This window comes from Euprymna scolopes, unplaced genomic scaffold, assembly GCF_053919585.1.
Source record: "Euprymna scolopes isolate OS-2025 unplaced genomic scaffold, ASM5391958v1 sca212, whole genome shotgun sequence".
In the NCBI taxonomy this organism is placed as follows: Eukaryota; Metazoa; Mollusca; class Cephalopoda; order Sepiida; family Sepiolidae; genus Euprymna; species Euprymna scolopes.
In genome coordinates this window covers 51108-66660 of record NW_027633228.1, presented here as the reverse complement: position 1 = coordinate 66660, position 15553 = coordinate 51108, and the positions used below count along the sequence as shown (strand labels likewise).

General features: G+C 35.0%; 8 protein-coding genes across 8 annotated transcripts; 3 read left to right on the top strand and 5 right to left on the bottom strand.

Annotated features, from left to right (window-relative positions):
* Window positions 1–3033: 3033 nt before the first annotated feature.
* LOC145273870 (ribonuclease T-like) lies at window positions 3034–3543 on the bottom strand. The gene has a single exon (XM_080127176.1). It carries the CDS (start codon window positions 3541–3543, stop codon window positions 3034–3036), a length of 510 nt encoding a protein of 169 aa, XP_079983302.1.
* Window positions 3544–3675: 132 nt separating this feature from the next.
* Window positions 3676–4958, bottom strand: LOC145273868 (amino-acid acetyltransferase-like). Its single transcript, XM_080127175.1, has 2 exons — window positions 4838–4958; window positions 3676–4739 (listed from the first exon to the last, which is right to left on the bottom strand). The coding sequence occupies exons 1-2, from the start codon at window positions 4956–4958 to the stop codon at window positions 3676–3678; spliced, it is 1185 nt and encodes a 394-aa protein (XP_079983301.1).
* Window positions 4959–6635: 1677 nt separating this feature from the next.
* Window positions 6636–7016, top strand: LOC145273867 (peptide deformylase-like). Its single transcript, XM_080127174.1, has one exon. It carries the CDS (start codon window positions 6636–6638, stop codon window positions 7014–7016), a length of 381 nt encoding a protein of 126 aa, XP_079983300.1.
* Window positions 7017–7026: 10 nt separating this feature from the next.
* LOC145273866 (methionyl-tRNA formyltransferase-like) lies at window positions 7027–7932 on the top strand. The gene has a single exon (XM_080127173.1). The coding sequence runs from the start codon at window positions 7027–7029 to the stop codon at window positions 7930–7932; it is 906 nt and encodes a 301-aa protein (XP_079983299.1).
* Window positions 7933–8006: 74 nt separating this feature from the next.
* Window positions 8007–8363, bottom strand: LOC145273865 (putative NAD(P)H nitroreductase YfkO). Its single transcript, XM_080127172.1, has one exon. The coding sequence runs from the start codon at window positions 8361–8363 to the stop codon at window positions 8007–8009; it is 357 nt and encodes a 118-aa protein (XP_079983298.1).
* A 1236-nt stretch (window positions 8364–9599) lies between these two features.
* LOC145273864 (lactate utilization protein B-like) lies at window positions 9600–10871 on the bottom strand. The gene has a single exon (XM_080127170.1). It carries the CDS (start codon window positions 10869–10871, stop codon window positions 9600–9602), a length of 1272 nt encoding a protein of 423 aa, XP_079983296.1.
* A 6-nt stretch (window positions 10872–10877) lies between these two features.
* On the bottom strand, window positions 10878–11642 carry LOC145273863 (lactate utilization protein A 2-like). Its single transcript, XM_080127169.1, has one exon. The coding sequence runs from the start codon at window positions 11640–11642 to the stop codon at window positions 10878–10880; it is 765 nt and encodes a 254-aa protein (XP_079983295.1).
* Window positions 11643–13914: 2272 nt separating this feature from the next.
* LOC145273862 (purine-binding protein BAB2_0673-like) lies at window positions 13915–14940 on the top strand. Its single transcript, XM_080127168.1, has one exon. It carries the CDS (start codon window positions 13915–13917, stop codon window positions 14938–14940), a length of 1026 nt encoding a protein of 341 aa, XP_079983294.1.
* Window positions 14941–15553: the final 613 nt, after the last annotated feature.

Genomic DNA, 15553 nt, shown 5'->3' with positions numbered 1-15553 from the left:
GTTACACGTAATGCTATCCAAAATGCAGCATCCATTGCAGGGCTTCTTATTACAACTGAAGCAGCCATTGCGGATCTTCCTAAAAAAGAAGCTGCACCTGCTATGCCTGGTGGCATGGACGGTGGAATGGGTGGAATGGGGCGGCATGATGTAAGCGTCTGTCTCATTCATAAGATTCTATCTGGTTTTAGCCAATTATAAAAAGCTCGTTAGTTTATTTGATTAGCGAGCTTTTTTTTTAAAATTTTTGGTGTTGTAAAGAGTTTGATAATTATTTTATGGGTTGTTTTTTGTATTTATTTTTCACAAGCTAATTAAATTTATGATTTATCGAATTTTTACTTTTTTAATACTGTTATTTTTTTATAGCATTTCGTTTGGGGCAGAGCTTGCCTTTAGTACAGATAATGATGCACCTTTTAGAACAGATGATGAATATACAGGAGGAGCAGGCATTTATCTTGGCTTTAACAACTTTGCTTTTGACTATCAATACAAACTGTATACTCCAACTGATAAAAGTACACTCACGCCAATTAATGGAGAACGTCCTTATGCGGCTTATGAACAAATAGGGGGAATATGGAGAGATACTTTTAATGATTGGATACGTGTTGATTTAGGTTTGTATATAGCGAAAACTGGCGATCAACTATATGGTGAGTTTATTCAAAACACTATTCATAGTGAACTCGCTAAAAGAAGAAGCAAGGCGATAGGGAAAGATCCAACAGATGCTGATATAAATGCAGCTACTTCACATGGATGGAGTAGCCAAATATCAAATAAAGATGGCTATCAAACTAATCTTAAATTAGGGTTATATAATAATTTTTCAAATTATTATGCTCTTTATCCAAGTATTAGGGTTGAGTATGGACCTTTTTTTAGAAATACTTCTATTTCTCTTGAGAGTCAATTTGGTTTTAATGTTCCCGGGTTTTCATTAAAAAATTCTTTATCTAAAATTTTCCATGTTCGTTACCTTAAATCAGGAATTTTTGAGCGTCTCAAAAGATAGTACCTTAGAAGGGAATAACAGTTCTTATAAATACGCCGTTGAAAAGAAAGATTATGTTTCAGTTTCTTCGGTATTGTTAACTATTCTTGTTTTCGATTTCAAAATGAACCTTGGTGCTGTTAGGGAAAGTGAGAGGTATGTTACTCAGAAAGAACCTCATGTATATGGTTCTTTCTCTATAGGGTATGTTTTTAATACATGATATTTTATTAGACGAGTGCATTCTCTTTGATTTACATGCATTCAAATGAGTGTAAAGTGGAAAAATAGTTACTTTGATGCGGAAATAAGTTAGAATCTGTAAATTAGTTCAAATTCTTGTTTTTTTTTGCAGTAATTACAGAAAGTTAGAGTTGTATTTGTGCAATTATTATTTTCTAAACCTCTTGTCATTTTTTAAATATTTAGGAGAACACAACAAAAGGAGAAAGTATGAATTGGTATTTAGAAGTAATTAGGAAGTATGGAGTATTTCGAGGTCGAGCAAGAAGAAAGGAATATTGGATATTTGCTTTAGTTAATTTCATTATTATTTTTATTATTGCTCTTATTGAAAAAATTTCAGGTAGTGTAGGCATTGTTTCATTGCTTTATGGTTTGTTTATATTAATTCCATATCTTGCTGTGACCGTTCGACGCTTACATGATAGAGATCATAGCGGTTGGTGGTTATTTATTGTACTTATTCCAATTATTGGTTGGATTGTGCTATTGATATTTATGTTTTTAGAAGGTACACCTGAGGAAAATAGATATGGTAAAAAATCCTAAAGAAGAGAGTATTGAGGGTGCATCTTAATCGTTAATATTCTGTTTTTTAGGGATTATGTAAAAACCATATTTTACTTTTTGATTTACAGGCTTTCAATTTTTGTTAGATTTTATAGTGCTTTCTTAATTTCATAGAGTACTTTTTGTGGGGTGATGCGTTGCAAACAGGCAAGATCTCCTCGTAGACATTGATCAGGGATTTGTCCAATTGAATTAATAATACAAGGTCGACAACTTAGGCTTTTTACAGGAATTTCAATACCTGTAGATTGTGGGTTAATTGAACCCCATTTGCTATAGATATTGGGTCCGAATATACCAATAATCGGTACACCAGCAGCCTCAGCAATGTGTAACAATCCTGCATCATTTCCCACAAACAAAGATACATTTTTTTGCATGAAGTAAAGTAACTCAGTGAGTTCAAGTTTACCAATGAAATTATGACAATTTTGATAGGTTGTGGTGAGTGTTAAAAATTCATCTTTGATAGCCAGTTCATCTGGTCCACCAAACAATGTATACCTCATATTTTAATTTGCAGAGTTTTTCAATAGTTTCTTTAAAATTAGGCAGAGACCAGCGCCTAAAATTAGCATTGCCACTTGATCCGGGATAAATAACAATCCCTTTTTCTTTTTTTAGGTAGGGAAGGAGGTGTTTTTTGGCATGATTAATTGCATCCTCTGATAAAAGCTCAGGTAAGGAGGCATCAAAATTTTCTGGGATATCGTTATCGGTAGCCAAAAGCAATGAGCTTTAAAAATTGCTTTTTTTCATTATCCCATACATCGTAGGTCAATGATAGGGTTAATCGTTTAGGTTTGACCGGAGTGTGAAATCCAACAGAGTATTGGCATTGTAATGCTAGCCATGTAGAGAGATTGTAGTATTGATCAGCATCAATGCATAGATCATAATTTTTTTTCTAAATTTCCAGATAAATTTAACTAACAAAAAAGGTGAAATCGGCAGTAGGTCAATTTTTTTTAAAAATTGTAAATTTTGAAAAAGTTTTGGATTGGAACGTTGAGTGGTAATGAGAGTGATTTCTGCATCAGGAAGCCATGTTTTTAGCATTTTTATGGCAGGCATCAAACACAAGACATCACCCATTGCAGAGAGTTTGATTACTGCAATTTTCTGCGGGTTTAATGGTGCTGTGGAGAGGATAGGAGCAGGGGTGGAAAGGGTGAGGTTTAAGTAGCTTCCAATGAGTTTGTCGAATAATTTTTAAAAGCTTAAGCTTCATGTGTGGAATAATTGCTGTTTATACTGTAGAGTTCCTTTGCTTGGTTGACTATTTTGCAGAATAGATGTGCAGTTTGTTGACAGTCATATAAAGCATTGTGTGCTTGTTTATTATCCCATTCAATATCTGCTAATTGACAGGATTGACATAAAACTGTATGACCATAGAGTAATGCCGATAAACTTACGGTATCGAGGGTGCTGAATCGATGAAAAGGTGAGCTAAGTTGACATCGATCAATAGCTGCATTAAAAAAAGTTAAATCAAAATGAGCATTGTGTCCAACTAAGATGGCTCGTGTACAACTTTCTTTTATGACTCGTTTTTTTATTGTTTCGCAGATAATACTAAATGCTTCAAGCTCGTGTTTTTGTTCGTTGGCGACATGCTTGGCTTCATAACCAATAAATTCAAGTGAATCAGGATCGATAACTGCCCCTTCAAAGGGTTTGATGTGATAATGCATGTAATCATTAAGATGTAAGATTCCTTCATCCATTTCAAGGAAATTGTATAGCAATTTCTAAAATAGGTGCTTGATGATGGTCTAAGCCTCCAGTTTCTATATCAACAACCACAGGTAAAAAACGACGAAAGCGTTTTTTAATCTCATTTTGCTCATTAGACATGATTATATTTCACGATAGTAAATAGTAGAATTTCTTTGTCTATCGTAGATTTTATTACTAATTTTTGGAAGTTTTTCTGGACTGATTTTTTTAAACTCATGACGTTGAAACCATCCTTGTGCTTCAACAGTAAGGGCTATAAGACGTTTTATTTTTCGTTTTTTTGCTTGTCGAATAACATGCTGAATAAGTTGGCTAGCAATTCCCATTGATTGATATTCTGGATGTACCATTAAGCAAGCAATCTCAGCAATTTCAGTTTGTGAAGATAGACTGTGTTCATTATTTATTGAATGCAGTGCCACGCAAGCAATGACTTTTTTTTCACGACGCATGACATAGAAATCAGATAAATGCTTTTCTAAAAACAATTTATCTCGATAAAGGATGCTACCATTCTCGCTCAACATATTTACTAGTTCTATAATGTCGTTGGTACAGGTCTCATCAGCATTGATTAATTCATCATAAACATCATTGTAAATCAATAAGCCAAAGCCATCACGGGTAAATAGCTCACAAATTAATGCACCATCTTGTTTGATGTTGAGAAAGTGAAAGCGCTGAATAGCATTTTGGCATGCACTAATACCAATTTTGAGAATTTTATCAGCTTCTGTATTGTTTGTTTGTATTTTTTTTGCTTGAGAAAGAGAAAGATTGTTGGGGTTTTTTAGGTCACTTTCAACATCAAGCCAAGCGTTATTATCATCAAGATAAATAAGTTTATCACAGGATAGGTTTTTTGCTGTAATAATAGCAATATCTGTAGCATTTAAAATGTAGGGAATACCAGAAAAAGAATGTCCCCAAGAAGATAGCCAAACTGCCCATCTTTGCTCTAAAAGTTGTTGAAGTTGATGGGTGGAAATACCCTGAACGTTGGCAGCATAGAGATAATCTCTTCCATTTTTAACGCCTTTGGGACGTACTTGTAAGAGATTGCTTTTAATCACATCAGCCTTTTGATTATACTTAAACCATGCAGCTTGAAATTGATTCCATAATTTCTGTTCTAAGGCAATAAAGTCATCCCGCAAATTTTCATCAATAGGTTGATTAAAATCTTGATTAGATCAGGAATGAAAATAAGGGAGTTGCCAATGCGATGTAATAATAATAAATCCTCAATAAATTGTAGGGCATTATTATCTGTTAAAACACGCTCATTAAGAACAATAATAAATGCTTTATTTTGATAGTCAACAATATAAGATGAGGCAACTCTTAAGCTTTGTACAAAACTTTTATGATCAGGTGTGCTAGTGTTATTTGATGCAGTCATGTTATATATTTTACTTGTTTTTCTCATACAATTAGATGGTGAGTAGATAAGTTTATCGGATGAATTATGGAGCTAAACAAGATAGAGAATCAAGGAATAGTTGTTGATGAAGTGTTATCCGACGTTGTCATTATTGATGGTAAACGTTATAAAAATAGTTTATATATTTGTGAGGACAAAATATCTTTATGGCATATAAAGAATCATGCAGAAATCACAGAAGAGAGTTTGCAACCGATTATTCTTATGCAACCACAACTTATCTTGATAGGAATTGAGCCTTTTAGCGTGGAAAAATATTTATTTTTGACCAAGCAATCTATGTTTTTTCAACTATCTCAATACGGTATTGCTTGTGAAACTATGTCTTTATCAGCTGCATGTAATGTGTGGAATATTGTGCAAGATGAGTCACGCAAAGCCTGTTTGTTATTGATTAGAGAAAATGAGTAATGTTTTAATGGACATTGATAAAAAATTATCACAAATTAAATTGGCTATCTTTGATGTAGATGGTGTACTTACCGATGCAAAATTATATTTTAATGATGAGGGGATTGAGCATAAAGCATTTGATGCACGTGATGGATTAGGTATCAAATTGTTAATGGAGTATGGTGGTTGAGGTGGCAGTGATTACCGGTCGTAAATCCGTTTCTGCAGAAGCGAGATTGCATGAAAATCTAGGTATTAAATACTATTATCAAGGTATTACAGATAAGAAAAATACCATGCAGAAATTAGCAGATGAGTTGGGCTTGTCAATGCAGCATATTTTGTATGTTGGTGATGATTTGATTGATTTAGGTGTAATGAGTGAGGTAGGTGTAGCAGTTGCCGTTGCTGATGCTCAAAAAGAAGTGGAAGCGATTGCACACATTGTGCTTGAACGTGTAGGAGGTCAGGGAGCGGTGCGTGAGATTTGTGAAAAAATATTATGCTCACAAGGTAAGTGGGATGAAATTATACGTCATTTTAAGTATGGAAAAAAATACACAAATTAACCTAATTTTATGTGTCTTTTGGTTGGTTTGTAATCTGTTATTTGCACAAACTCAAGCAACGGAGAAAAAAGTTTCTTCGGCAATGAGTTTTTCATCAACAGCACCTATTACCATTCAAGCGGATAAGGTTCAGTTGAAAAAAAATAGCAGTGGTAATCATATAGCAATATATTCTGGCAAGGTAATTGTTAAACAAGCAACACTGAGCATTAATGCCGAAAAATTAAAAATAACCTCATTGGATTCACAGATACAATCTTTGCATGCAGAGGGAAATCCTGTATATCTTCATAATCGTGATAAAAAGCAATTTTTAGAGGCTCGTGCGAATAAGATTATTTATGATGTAAAGAATGGTTGGCTTGATTTATCTGGGGGTGAACCTGAAGTGATACACAAGAAAAATCGTATTAATGGACGTTTTATTCGTTACAACATCATGACTGAAGATTTTGAAGCAGAAGGTCATAAAGGGCGTCCAGCTACATTAGTTATTTATCCTAATGATAAATAGAGTACTTTTATAGAATTTTATAAAAAACAATGAGTAAAGATAAAATTTTAGATATTGTTTATTACCCCTGGTGAAGAAGTTTTACTTCGCCAACGCAGTCAGGAAATTGTTACCTTTTGTGATCAGACACGAGATTTGGCAAAGCTTATGTTAAATACCATGAGGCATCATCAAGGGATTGGTATAGCGGGTGTTCAGGTAGGAAAGTTAGAGCGTATTTTTGTCATGGAATTTCCAGAAATAGTGCATCTGCCAAAAGTATTTATTAATCCTGAAATTATTGAAAAATCTGATGAGACAATTGAATATGAGGAAGGATGTTTGTCTATTCCCGAATATCGTGCAAAAATCACGCGTTCTAAAATGTTAAAAGTTTCAGCTTTAGATGAAAACGGTAATCCTTTTGAAGTGGAATTAGAAGATTTACCTGCCATTTGTGTACAACATGAGATAGATCATTTGAATGGAAAGTTGTTTATTGACTATTTGTCCTTGCTTAAACGTAGTCGCTTGCGCAAAAAAATGTTAAAAAATCAATAAGAGGTAGTTGATGAGAATTGCGTTTGCTGGAACACCTGATTTTGCTGTGCCAAGTTTACAAATGCTAGAAAAGGAGCATGAGTTAGTGGCTGTGATTTGTCAACCAGATAGAGCAGCAGGTAGGGGGAGAAAGTTAACAGCGTGCGCTATAAAAGAAGCCGCCTCTCAATTTGATGGCATACCCATTTATCAGCCTTCTTCAATTGAAGAATTATTGCCTACTTTACAAGCATTATCGCTGGATATAATGGTGGTGGTGGCTTATGGTCAACTCTTAAGCTCATCTATTTTAATGAGTCCTATATATGGATGTATAAATGTACATGCTTCTTTACTGCCACGCTGGCGTGGTGCTGCACCGATTACACGGGCAATTGAGGCTGGCGATAAATATACAGGAATTAGTATTATGCAAATGAGAGAGGGACTAGATGATGGGGAGATATTGCTACAAAAAGAGATTGAGATTAAAGAAAAAAATGCTGGTGAAATTACTCAAGAACTCGCCTCTCTTGGAGAGAAATTGCTTAAAGAGTCATTAGAGAATGTTCAATTATTTCAAAAAAATGCTAAGAAACAGGATGGTAGTTTAGTTTGTTATGCACACAAACTAAATAAAGAGCAGGCTGAAATTAATTGGCATCATTCGGCAAAGATTATTTTGCAAAAAATTCGTGCTTTTAATCCAGTTCCTGTAGCTTATACAACCATATTTGATCAAAATGTTCGAATTTATGAGGCAATGTTAACTAATGATGAGGCACTAGCTACCCAATCAACTATTGGTACGGTATTGATAGACAGAAAGAAGCTCCATATACGTTGTGCAGATGCATGGATAACCCCTTTAATAGTTCAACCTAGTGGCAAAAAGAAAATGCTGATTGTTGATTTTTTAAATGGTTTGCGAAGATAATGAACTACCAAGCAAAGAATACTTTTCTTAAAAAACAACAATCAGGCAATTTCTCTATTTTATGTGGTTCTGTTTTATATGGTGGTTACAATTTTTGACAATTCTTGACGTGTTTTTGGCTTCGGATCAGACTCTCTGTAACCAAATGCAACGGCACAACTGATGGCATATTCGTTGCTAGCAAACCCAAACTTTTTATCAAGCAAATCCTCAACCTTATCTTTATCATATCCTTCCATAGGACAGCTATCAACACCAATCATAGCAGCTGCTGTCATCATATTTCCTAATGCTATATAGGTTTGTCTAATTGCCCAATCTTCCATTAGCTGTTCTGATTGAATGATTTTAAAATCTTCTTCTTGGAATTTTTTATAGAAACCAGATTTTATTTCAATTACTTCTTCTGGAAGTTTTTGTACATCTTTCATTATGTGGTGAATGTAATCACTATCATAGCGCATAAAGTGGCTTTTTTTAGCCAAGATAAGAATGAGGTGACTAGCTGTTGGAAATTGTCCTTGCCCACCCCAAAAAATTTCTTTAAGTTCTTCTCTCTTATCGGCATCTTGTACGATTAAAAAATGCCATGGTTCAAAACCAAATGAACTTGGAGACAGTCTAGCAGTTTCTAAAATAAAATTAAAATCACCTTCTGGTATTTTCTTTTTTGAATCAAATTTTTTGCATGCATGACGAAAATTAAAAGCTTCCAGTATCGTTTGTTTGTCCATGTTTTATATTTTATGTAAAGTGATGAATTGTTATTGACATTTTTTATTTTTGTAAAACATTATTTACAAAAATTGTCATTGCTTACCATTATAAGACGTTTTTTTCATGAATTGTACAGAAAGTATTGCTTGAATAGGTGAGTTTTAAATTTGAATGTTGTTTTTTATAATAATTAGGTGTACATATTTAGGACCATGAGCTCCTAATACTAATGTTTGCTCAATATCTGCGGTTCTAGATGGTCCGGAAATCAGTACGGTTTGTGCATGTTTTTCATTGCTGATAAGTTCGTTGTTTAGAATATCAGATAGGTGGAAATGAATTTGATTCTCTTCTACCACGGCAATATGGGTTTCCAGCAATAAGCTATTGCTAAGTGGTCTGTTAGGGTGGCTTTGGATAAGGATTGTTCCAGTATCGCAAATAGCATATGAAACTCCTGTGAGACTAACCGTATTTTCTATTGCTGTGTATTTATCAATATTTTCTGCATGAAAGGTTATAGCATGCTGCTTCCAGTTTAGCTCTTTAAATTCTTGCCATCCCCATATGATGAAAGGAAGCTGCTTTTTATGTAAGTATTGGTACACGGCATTAGGTAATTCTTCTTTAGAATTAATATAAGCAACGCTGCATTGATTAGTTAAGGAAGTATGAGTAAAGCGTTCAAGGAGAGAGGGACCATTTGAAGGAGAGGGTAGCATTGAAAAATCAACTATTGGGGCAGTGGGATTCTGTGTTGCAGAAATATGCTTAGATTTGCCAAGACTAATTTTAATTGACTGTAAGATTCTTTCTTTACTTGTACTTTTTTTCATACCACTGCATAAAGGTTTGTGAGGGTGAATCAATTGATATGTCGCGAGTTTTTGTCCACACAAGTCCGGGGATTGTATGAATCTCACCGGAGGAATTAGCTAAAATTCGTAGAATTAGACGACTGAAACGGGTAATAAGTTGGTAACGCCATCTTTTTTTGCATAACCAATTCCATGCAGAAAGTGATAGTTTTCGATAGTTTTTCCGCCTTCTTTATGGGTTATTTTATGGCGCAAATCTCGCAATAATCGAGTGAGTGGGATTTTCACTGGACATACTTCATCACAAGCTCCACACATGGTGGCAGAAAAAGGGAGTTCTTTTGCTTGCTTGAGACCAAGGTAGTATGGGGTTAATACTGAACCCATTGGTCCTGGATATACCCAGCCATAAGAGTGTCCACCAATATTTTGATATACGGGGCAATGATTCATACAAGCTCCACAACGAATACATCGTAACATATCTCTGGTGTCTTTTTTTAAGAGTTGGCTACGTCCTGCATCAATCAAAATATATATCACTCGGGTAGGTCCGTCTTCTCCTTTTTCAGTTTTTTGATGCACTCTAGTGCTTATGCTAACGTAGTTTGAAATTTTTTGCCCAGTGGCTGAGCGTGGTAAAAGTGCAGTCATTAATGTTGCCGCTTGTGCATTAGGAATAACTTTTTCAATTCCAGAAAGAATAATGCGTGTTTTAGGTAAACTCATGCATAGGCGAGCATTTCCTTCATTTTCAACCACTAATGCTGATCCTGTCTCAGCAATAAGAAAGTTGGCACCGGTAATACCTATATCTGCACTAAGAAAGTGTTTGCGTAGTTGTTTTCGTGCCTCAAGAGTAAGTTTTTGAATGTTAGTTGTATAAGGGGTTTGGTGGTGTTTGCTAAATAAATTTGCAACCTGTTTTCGGCTCATGTGTACCATGGGAGCAACGATATGTGAAGGGGGTTCATTAGCAAGTTGTAGAACATATTCACCAAGGTCTGTCTCAATTACTTCAATATTATTCTTAATTAAGTGGTTATTTAGGCGAATTTCTTCACTTAACATGGATTTTGATTTAATGACTTTTTTAGCGTTGTTTTGCTGACAAATATCAGCAACTAGCTTACAGGCTTCATTGGCATCAGAGGCCCATAATACTTCACAGCCATTTTCAAGAGCTTGTTGTTCAAATTTAATGAGCCATTCATCAAGGTTATTTAATACAGATTCTTTAATCTGTGCTGCTTGAGTTCGTAAATCTTCAAAGGGTGGGAATTCTTCAAGAGCTTTCTTGCGTTTATCGACAAAAAGTCCTTTTGTGTGTTGCAAATTTTTTTGCAAGGTGCTGTTGTTGAGTGCTTGCGTTGAGGATATTTTAAAATGAATGGTGTGTTGCATAATTTATCACTCAATTAATCCTTCAGATTTTGCTAAAACTTCAGCAATATGCATAACTTTTATAGTAGGAGTATGGTGCTTGTTTGTATGCTGTAGACGGGTTAATCTTCCTTCAATATTCAGCATGCATCCTAAATCACCCATTGCCAATATATCTACACCTTTATTGTTAGCATGATGTATTTTATTCTCTGCCATACGAATGGAAATATCTGGATATTTAATGGAAAAAGTGCCACCAAAACCACAACACTCTTCACTGTATTTCATTTCTTTCACAGTGATGCCACAGGCTTTAAGCAATTGACGTGGTGCTGATTTTATCCCCAGCTCACGCAATCCTGCACAACTATCATGATAGGTAATCGTTTCTTTTATAGAAAATGGTTGTTTGGGTTGCCAGTTAATTATGTTGTGAAGAAATGTAGAAAGTTCAATAACTTTTGATGAGAAATGGTTTACTTGATGTTTGTATGTATTACTGAAATTAGTGGAGGAGAAAAGTGTGGGATAATGTTTGTTAAGCATACTGGCACAAGATCCACTAGGAACAATAATATAATCATATCTCTCAAATTGTTTGATTGTGCGTTCAGCAAATTCTTGTGCTTGCATGTAGTATCCGCTGTTGTAAGAAGGTTGTCCACAGCAAGATTGTTCTTTAGGTATGCAAATATTAATTCCTGTAGATTGTAATAGTCGTAATGCGGCAATACCAATAGAGGGGCGAACTGAGTTAATGAGACAGGATATGAAAAGTGCAACGTGCATGGTGTTTACGTAGCCATTTTGTACAGAAAGTGTAAGTATAATTAGTACAGTAAATCTAATTTTTTATTACTAATGAAGTGTTTGGATGTAGAAGCTTTATTGGGGAACAATTTCCTTGTTACACTCATATAGTGACAGTGTTTAGATTATACTGTTTTTCTCCATCTTTTTTATACCACAAAAAACCCTAGTTATTGATATGATGCATTATCGTGTCGAGAAAAGAGATTTTAAACCAACTCTTCTTAGTAACTTAATTCCGCCATTCCTATCACTTCTTGCTATGATGGTTATTAGTGGGGTATTGTTGTCCTTGTTAGACTATGATGTGATAAAAACCTTTTATATTTTTTTTATTTCCCCACTTACTAATTTATATGATTTCACAGAAGTAATTGGTAAAGCAAGCATTTTAGCACTCATTGCCTTAGGGTTGTCCATTGGCTTTCGTGCCAATGTTTGGAATATTGGTGCAGAGGGGCAACTGATTATGGGGGCAATTTTTGGCACATTAATTGCTTTATATTTTTATAAAAAAAATGGGTGGTACATTATTCCTGCTATGATTATTGCAGGGAGTATTGGAGGTATGATATGGGCATCCATTCCTGCTTGGTTGAAAAATCATTTTCATACTAATGAAATTCTTACCTCTTTAATGTTAGTTTATGTGGCAGAACATATTCTTAATTATTTGACTTATGGACCATTAAAGGATCCTACAGGTATGAATTTTCCACAAACAGTATATTTTAGCGAGTCTGCGATTTATCCTTATTTGATAGAAGGTACTCGTTTAAGTATGACACCTTTGATCACCTTAGCAATGGTTCCTCTTGTTTATTTATTAATTATGAAGTCTCAACTAGGTTTTCAATTGCGTGTATCTGGCTATTCATCGATGGCAGCAAAGTATGCTGGATATAGCAGTAAAAAAATTGTTTGGCTAAGTTTCTTGATTGGTGGTGCTTTAGCAGGGTTTGCTGGAATCAGTGAGGTATCTGCTAATATTTCACAGCTTGTTCCTAAGATTTCTCCAGGGTATGGCTTTACGGCTATTATTGTGGCTTTTTTAGGGCGATTGCATCCTATTGGAATTATTTTTGCATCACTATTTATGGCATTGATATATATTGGGGCAGAATCTGCACAAATTAGCTTGGGCTTGCCGGTATCTATAGGGAGTGTTTTTCAAGGATTGGTATTATTTTGCTTGTTGGCTTCTGATTTTATTCTTTATTATCGTATTAAGCGGAAATGATTGATTTATTGGTGGTGATTATTTATGCTGCAGTGCAAGCATGTATTCCACTTATGCTTGCAGGTATTGGTGAGCTAGTATGTGAAAAATCAGGAGTAATTAATTTAGGGATTGAAGGAATGATGTTAGTTGGAGCGGTGACGGCGTTTGTAGGAACAGTGGAAAGTGGAAGTTTGTTTGTTGGCTTTATCATGGCAATGCTAAGTGGTATGTTAATGTCCCTCTCTTTTTCCTTATTAACTTTATTGTTACGTGCAAATCAGGTTGCTTCAGGACTAGCATTATCTATTTTTGGAGTGGGATTCAGTGCTTTTATAGGTTTGGATTATGTTGGCAAACCATTGCAAGGGTTAGAAAATATTTTTATCACTTACCTTTCAGATATTCCAATTATTGGTAAATTGTTTTTTCAGTATGATTGGATTGTATATCTAACATTTTTATTATTGTTTTTGATACATCGTTTTTTATATCATAGTCGCTTAGGTTTGTTGCTTAGAGCTGTTGGTGAAAATCATCACTCGGCTCATATGATGGGTTATTCAGTGTTGAAAATACGTATGTATGCAGTGCTTTTTGGTGGTGCAATGGCTGGTTTGGCTGGAGCATATTTGAGTCTGGTGTATACACCTCTTTGGGGTGAGAATATGGTTGCTGGGAGAGGATGGATTGCTTTGGTTCTTGTTGTGTTTGCCATGTGGCGTCCATTGCGATTGCTCGCTGGTGCATTATTATTTGGGTTTGTGAGCATTACCCAATTATTTCTTCAGGGAGATACGGGACTTTTCAGTGTATTTCCTACTGAGTTACTTGCTACCTTACCATATCTTACCACTATAATTGTATTAGTACTTTTATCATCCACACAATATAACAAATCATTAGGTGTTCCTGCCGATTTAGGTAAGGTTTTTGATCCTAAATGATTGTTTGTGCCTTATTCTTTTTAATTTTTAGGAAAATTTTATGAGAAAAATCAGTGTAGTTATTGCAGTTTTGTTTATAAGTTTCATGGGAGTCAATTCCTCATTTGCAGCAAATAAACTTAAAGTAGGATTTGTTTATGTTTCTCCCATTGGTGAAGCTGGATGGACTTATCAGCATGATCTTGGGCGTAAAGCAGTAGAAAAGCAATTTGGTGATAAGGTTGAAGTGGTTTTTGTGGATAATATTCCTGAAGGTCCAGATGCAGAGCGTGTCATTAGAAAATATGCCAGCAGTGGGAATGATCTGATTTTTGCAGCTTCTTTTGGCTATATGAATTCTATGCTTAAAGTAGCAAAATTGTATCCAGATGTTGTTTTTGAACATGCTACCGGTTATAAACAAGCCAAGAATATGGGAAACTATACGGCAAGGTTTTATGAAGGACGTTATTTGGCTGGTGTGGCAGCAGCGGCAAAAACAAAAAGTAATATTCTTGGTTATGTTGCAGCGTTCCCCATTCCTGAAGTGGTGAAAGGAATTAATGCTTTTATCCTTGGTGCTCAGAGCATCAATCCTGATGTTAAAGTTAAAGTAATTTGGACAAGTTCATGGTTTAATCCGGGGAAAGAAGCAGAAGCTGCTAATAGTTTAATTGCTCAAGGAGCTGATGTGCTTACTCATCATACTAATTCTGTTGCGGTAGTAAAAACAGCTAATGATAAAGGTATTTATGCTATTGCCTATAATTCTGATATGTCAAAATATGGCAAGAAAGCTCAAATTGGTGCAGTGATACATAAGTGGGGTAAATTTTATACAGGAGTGGTTAAAAAAGTATTGGATGGTACATGGAAAAGTGAATCTTTTTTAGGTGGCATTAAAGATGAGATGGTTGATTTTGTTATTACTTCAGATTTGGATAAATCTATTGTAAAAAAAATAAAAAACTTCAAAAAAGGTATAGTTAATGGAACTGTGCATCCTTTTAGCGGACCAATTTATAAGCAAGATGGAACTCAAGTAATTAGTAAAGGTAAACACTTGAGCAATAAACAGTTGGCGACAATGGATTATTTTGTGAAAGGAGTGGAAGGAAAGGTAGGTAAATAAGATAATAATCTTGTGCAAAAAACATAAAAAATGCTTAAAATTCCCCAAAAACAATTAGGAGATAGGTGACTAAAATAGTTAGTTAAAGCTTGGATTTTTGTTGCCTTGGATAATCACATTCATTATAAACAACACAGCTTTCACACAGTGGTTTTCGTGCTTTACATATATAACGTCCATGCAGGATAAGAAGGTGGTGTGCATCTTTCAAGTATGCCTTTGGTGTAACTTTAAGTAATTTCTTTTCAACTAATAAGGGTGTTTTTCCTTTGGCTAAACCAGTGCGATTGGATACCCGATAAATATGTGTGTCAACTGCCATGGTTAATTGTCCATAAGCGGTATTGAGGACGACATTAGCCGTTTTGCGTCCAACACCGGGAAGAGCTTCTAAATCTTTACGATTATCAGGAACTTGACTGTTGTGTTTTTCGATTAATTGTTGACAAGTGGCAATGACATTTTCAGCTTTGCTGTGGTACAAGCCAATTGTTTTGATGTAAAGTTTTAAGCCATTTTCACCGAGTGCAAGTATTTGCTCAGGTGTGTTAGCAAGTGGATAGAGTTTTGCCGTGGCTTTATTGACGCTGATATCTGTAGCTTGAGCAGAGAG

Bases quoted from the DNA above. Each gene is read 5' to 3' on its own strand.
- LOC145273870 (XM_080127176.1), bottom strand. From the start codon at position 3,543: ATGGATGAAGGAATCTTACATCTTAATGATTACATGCATTATCACATC.
- LOC145273868 (XM_080127175.1), bottom strand. From the start codon at position 4,958: ATGACTGCATCAAATAACACTAGCACACCTGATCATAAAAGTTTTGTA. The intron at 4,740-4,837 runs GTGTTTTAACAG...GATCTAATCAAG, and splicing joins TATTATTGTTCTTAATGAGC to ATTTTAATCAACCTATTGAT.
- LOC145273867 (XM_080127174.1), top strand. From the start codon at position 6,636: ATGAGGCATCATCAAGGGATTGGTATAGCGGGTGTTCAGGTAGGAAAG.
- LOC145273866 (XM_080127173.1), top strand. From the start codon at position 7,027: ATGAGAATTGCGTTTGCTGGAACACCTGATTTTGCTGTGCCAAGTTTA.
- LOC145273865 (XM_080127172.1), bottom strand. From the start codon at position 8,363: ATGAAAGATGTACAAAAACTTCCAGAAGAAGTAATTGAAATAAAATCT.
- LOC145273864 (XM_080127170.1), bottom strand. From the start codon at position 10,871: ATGCAACACACCATTCATTTTAAAATATCCTCAACGCAAGCACTCAAC.
- LOC145273863 (XM_080127169.1), bottom strand. From the start codon at position 11,642: ATGCACGTTGCACTTTTCATATCCTGTCTCATTAACTCAGTTCGCCCC.
- LOC145273862 (XM_080127168.1), top strand. From the start codon at position 13,915: ATGGGAGTCAATTCCTCATTTGCAGCAAATAAACTTAAAGTAGGATTT.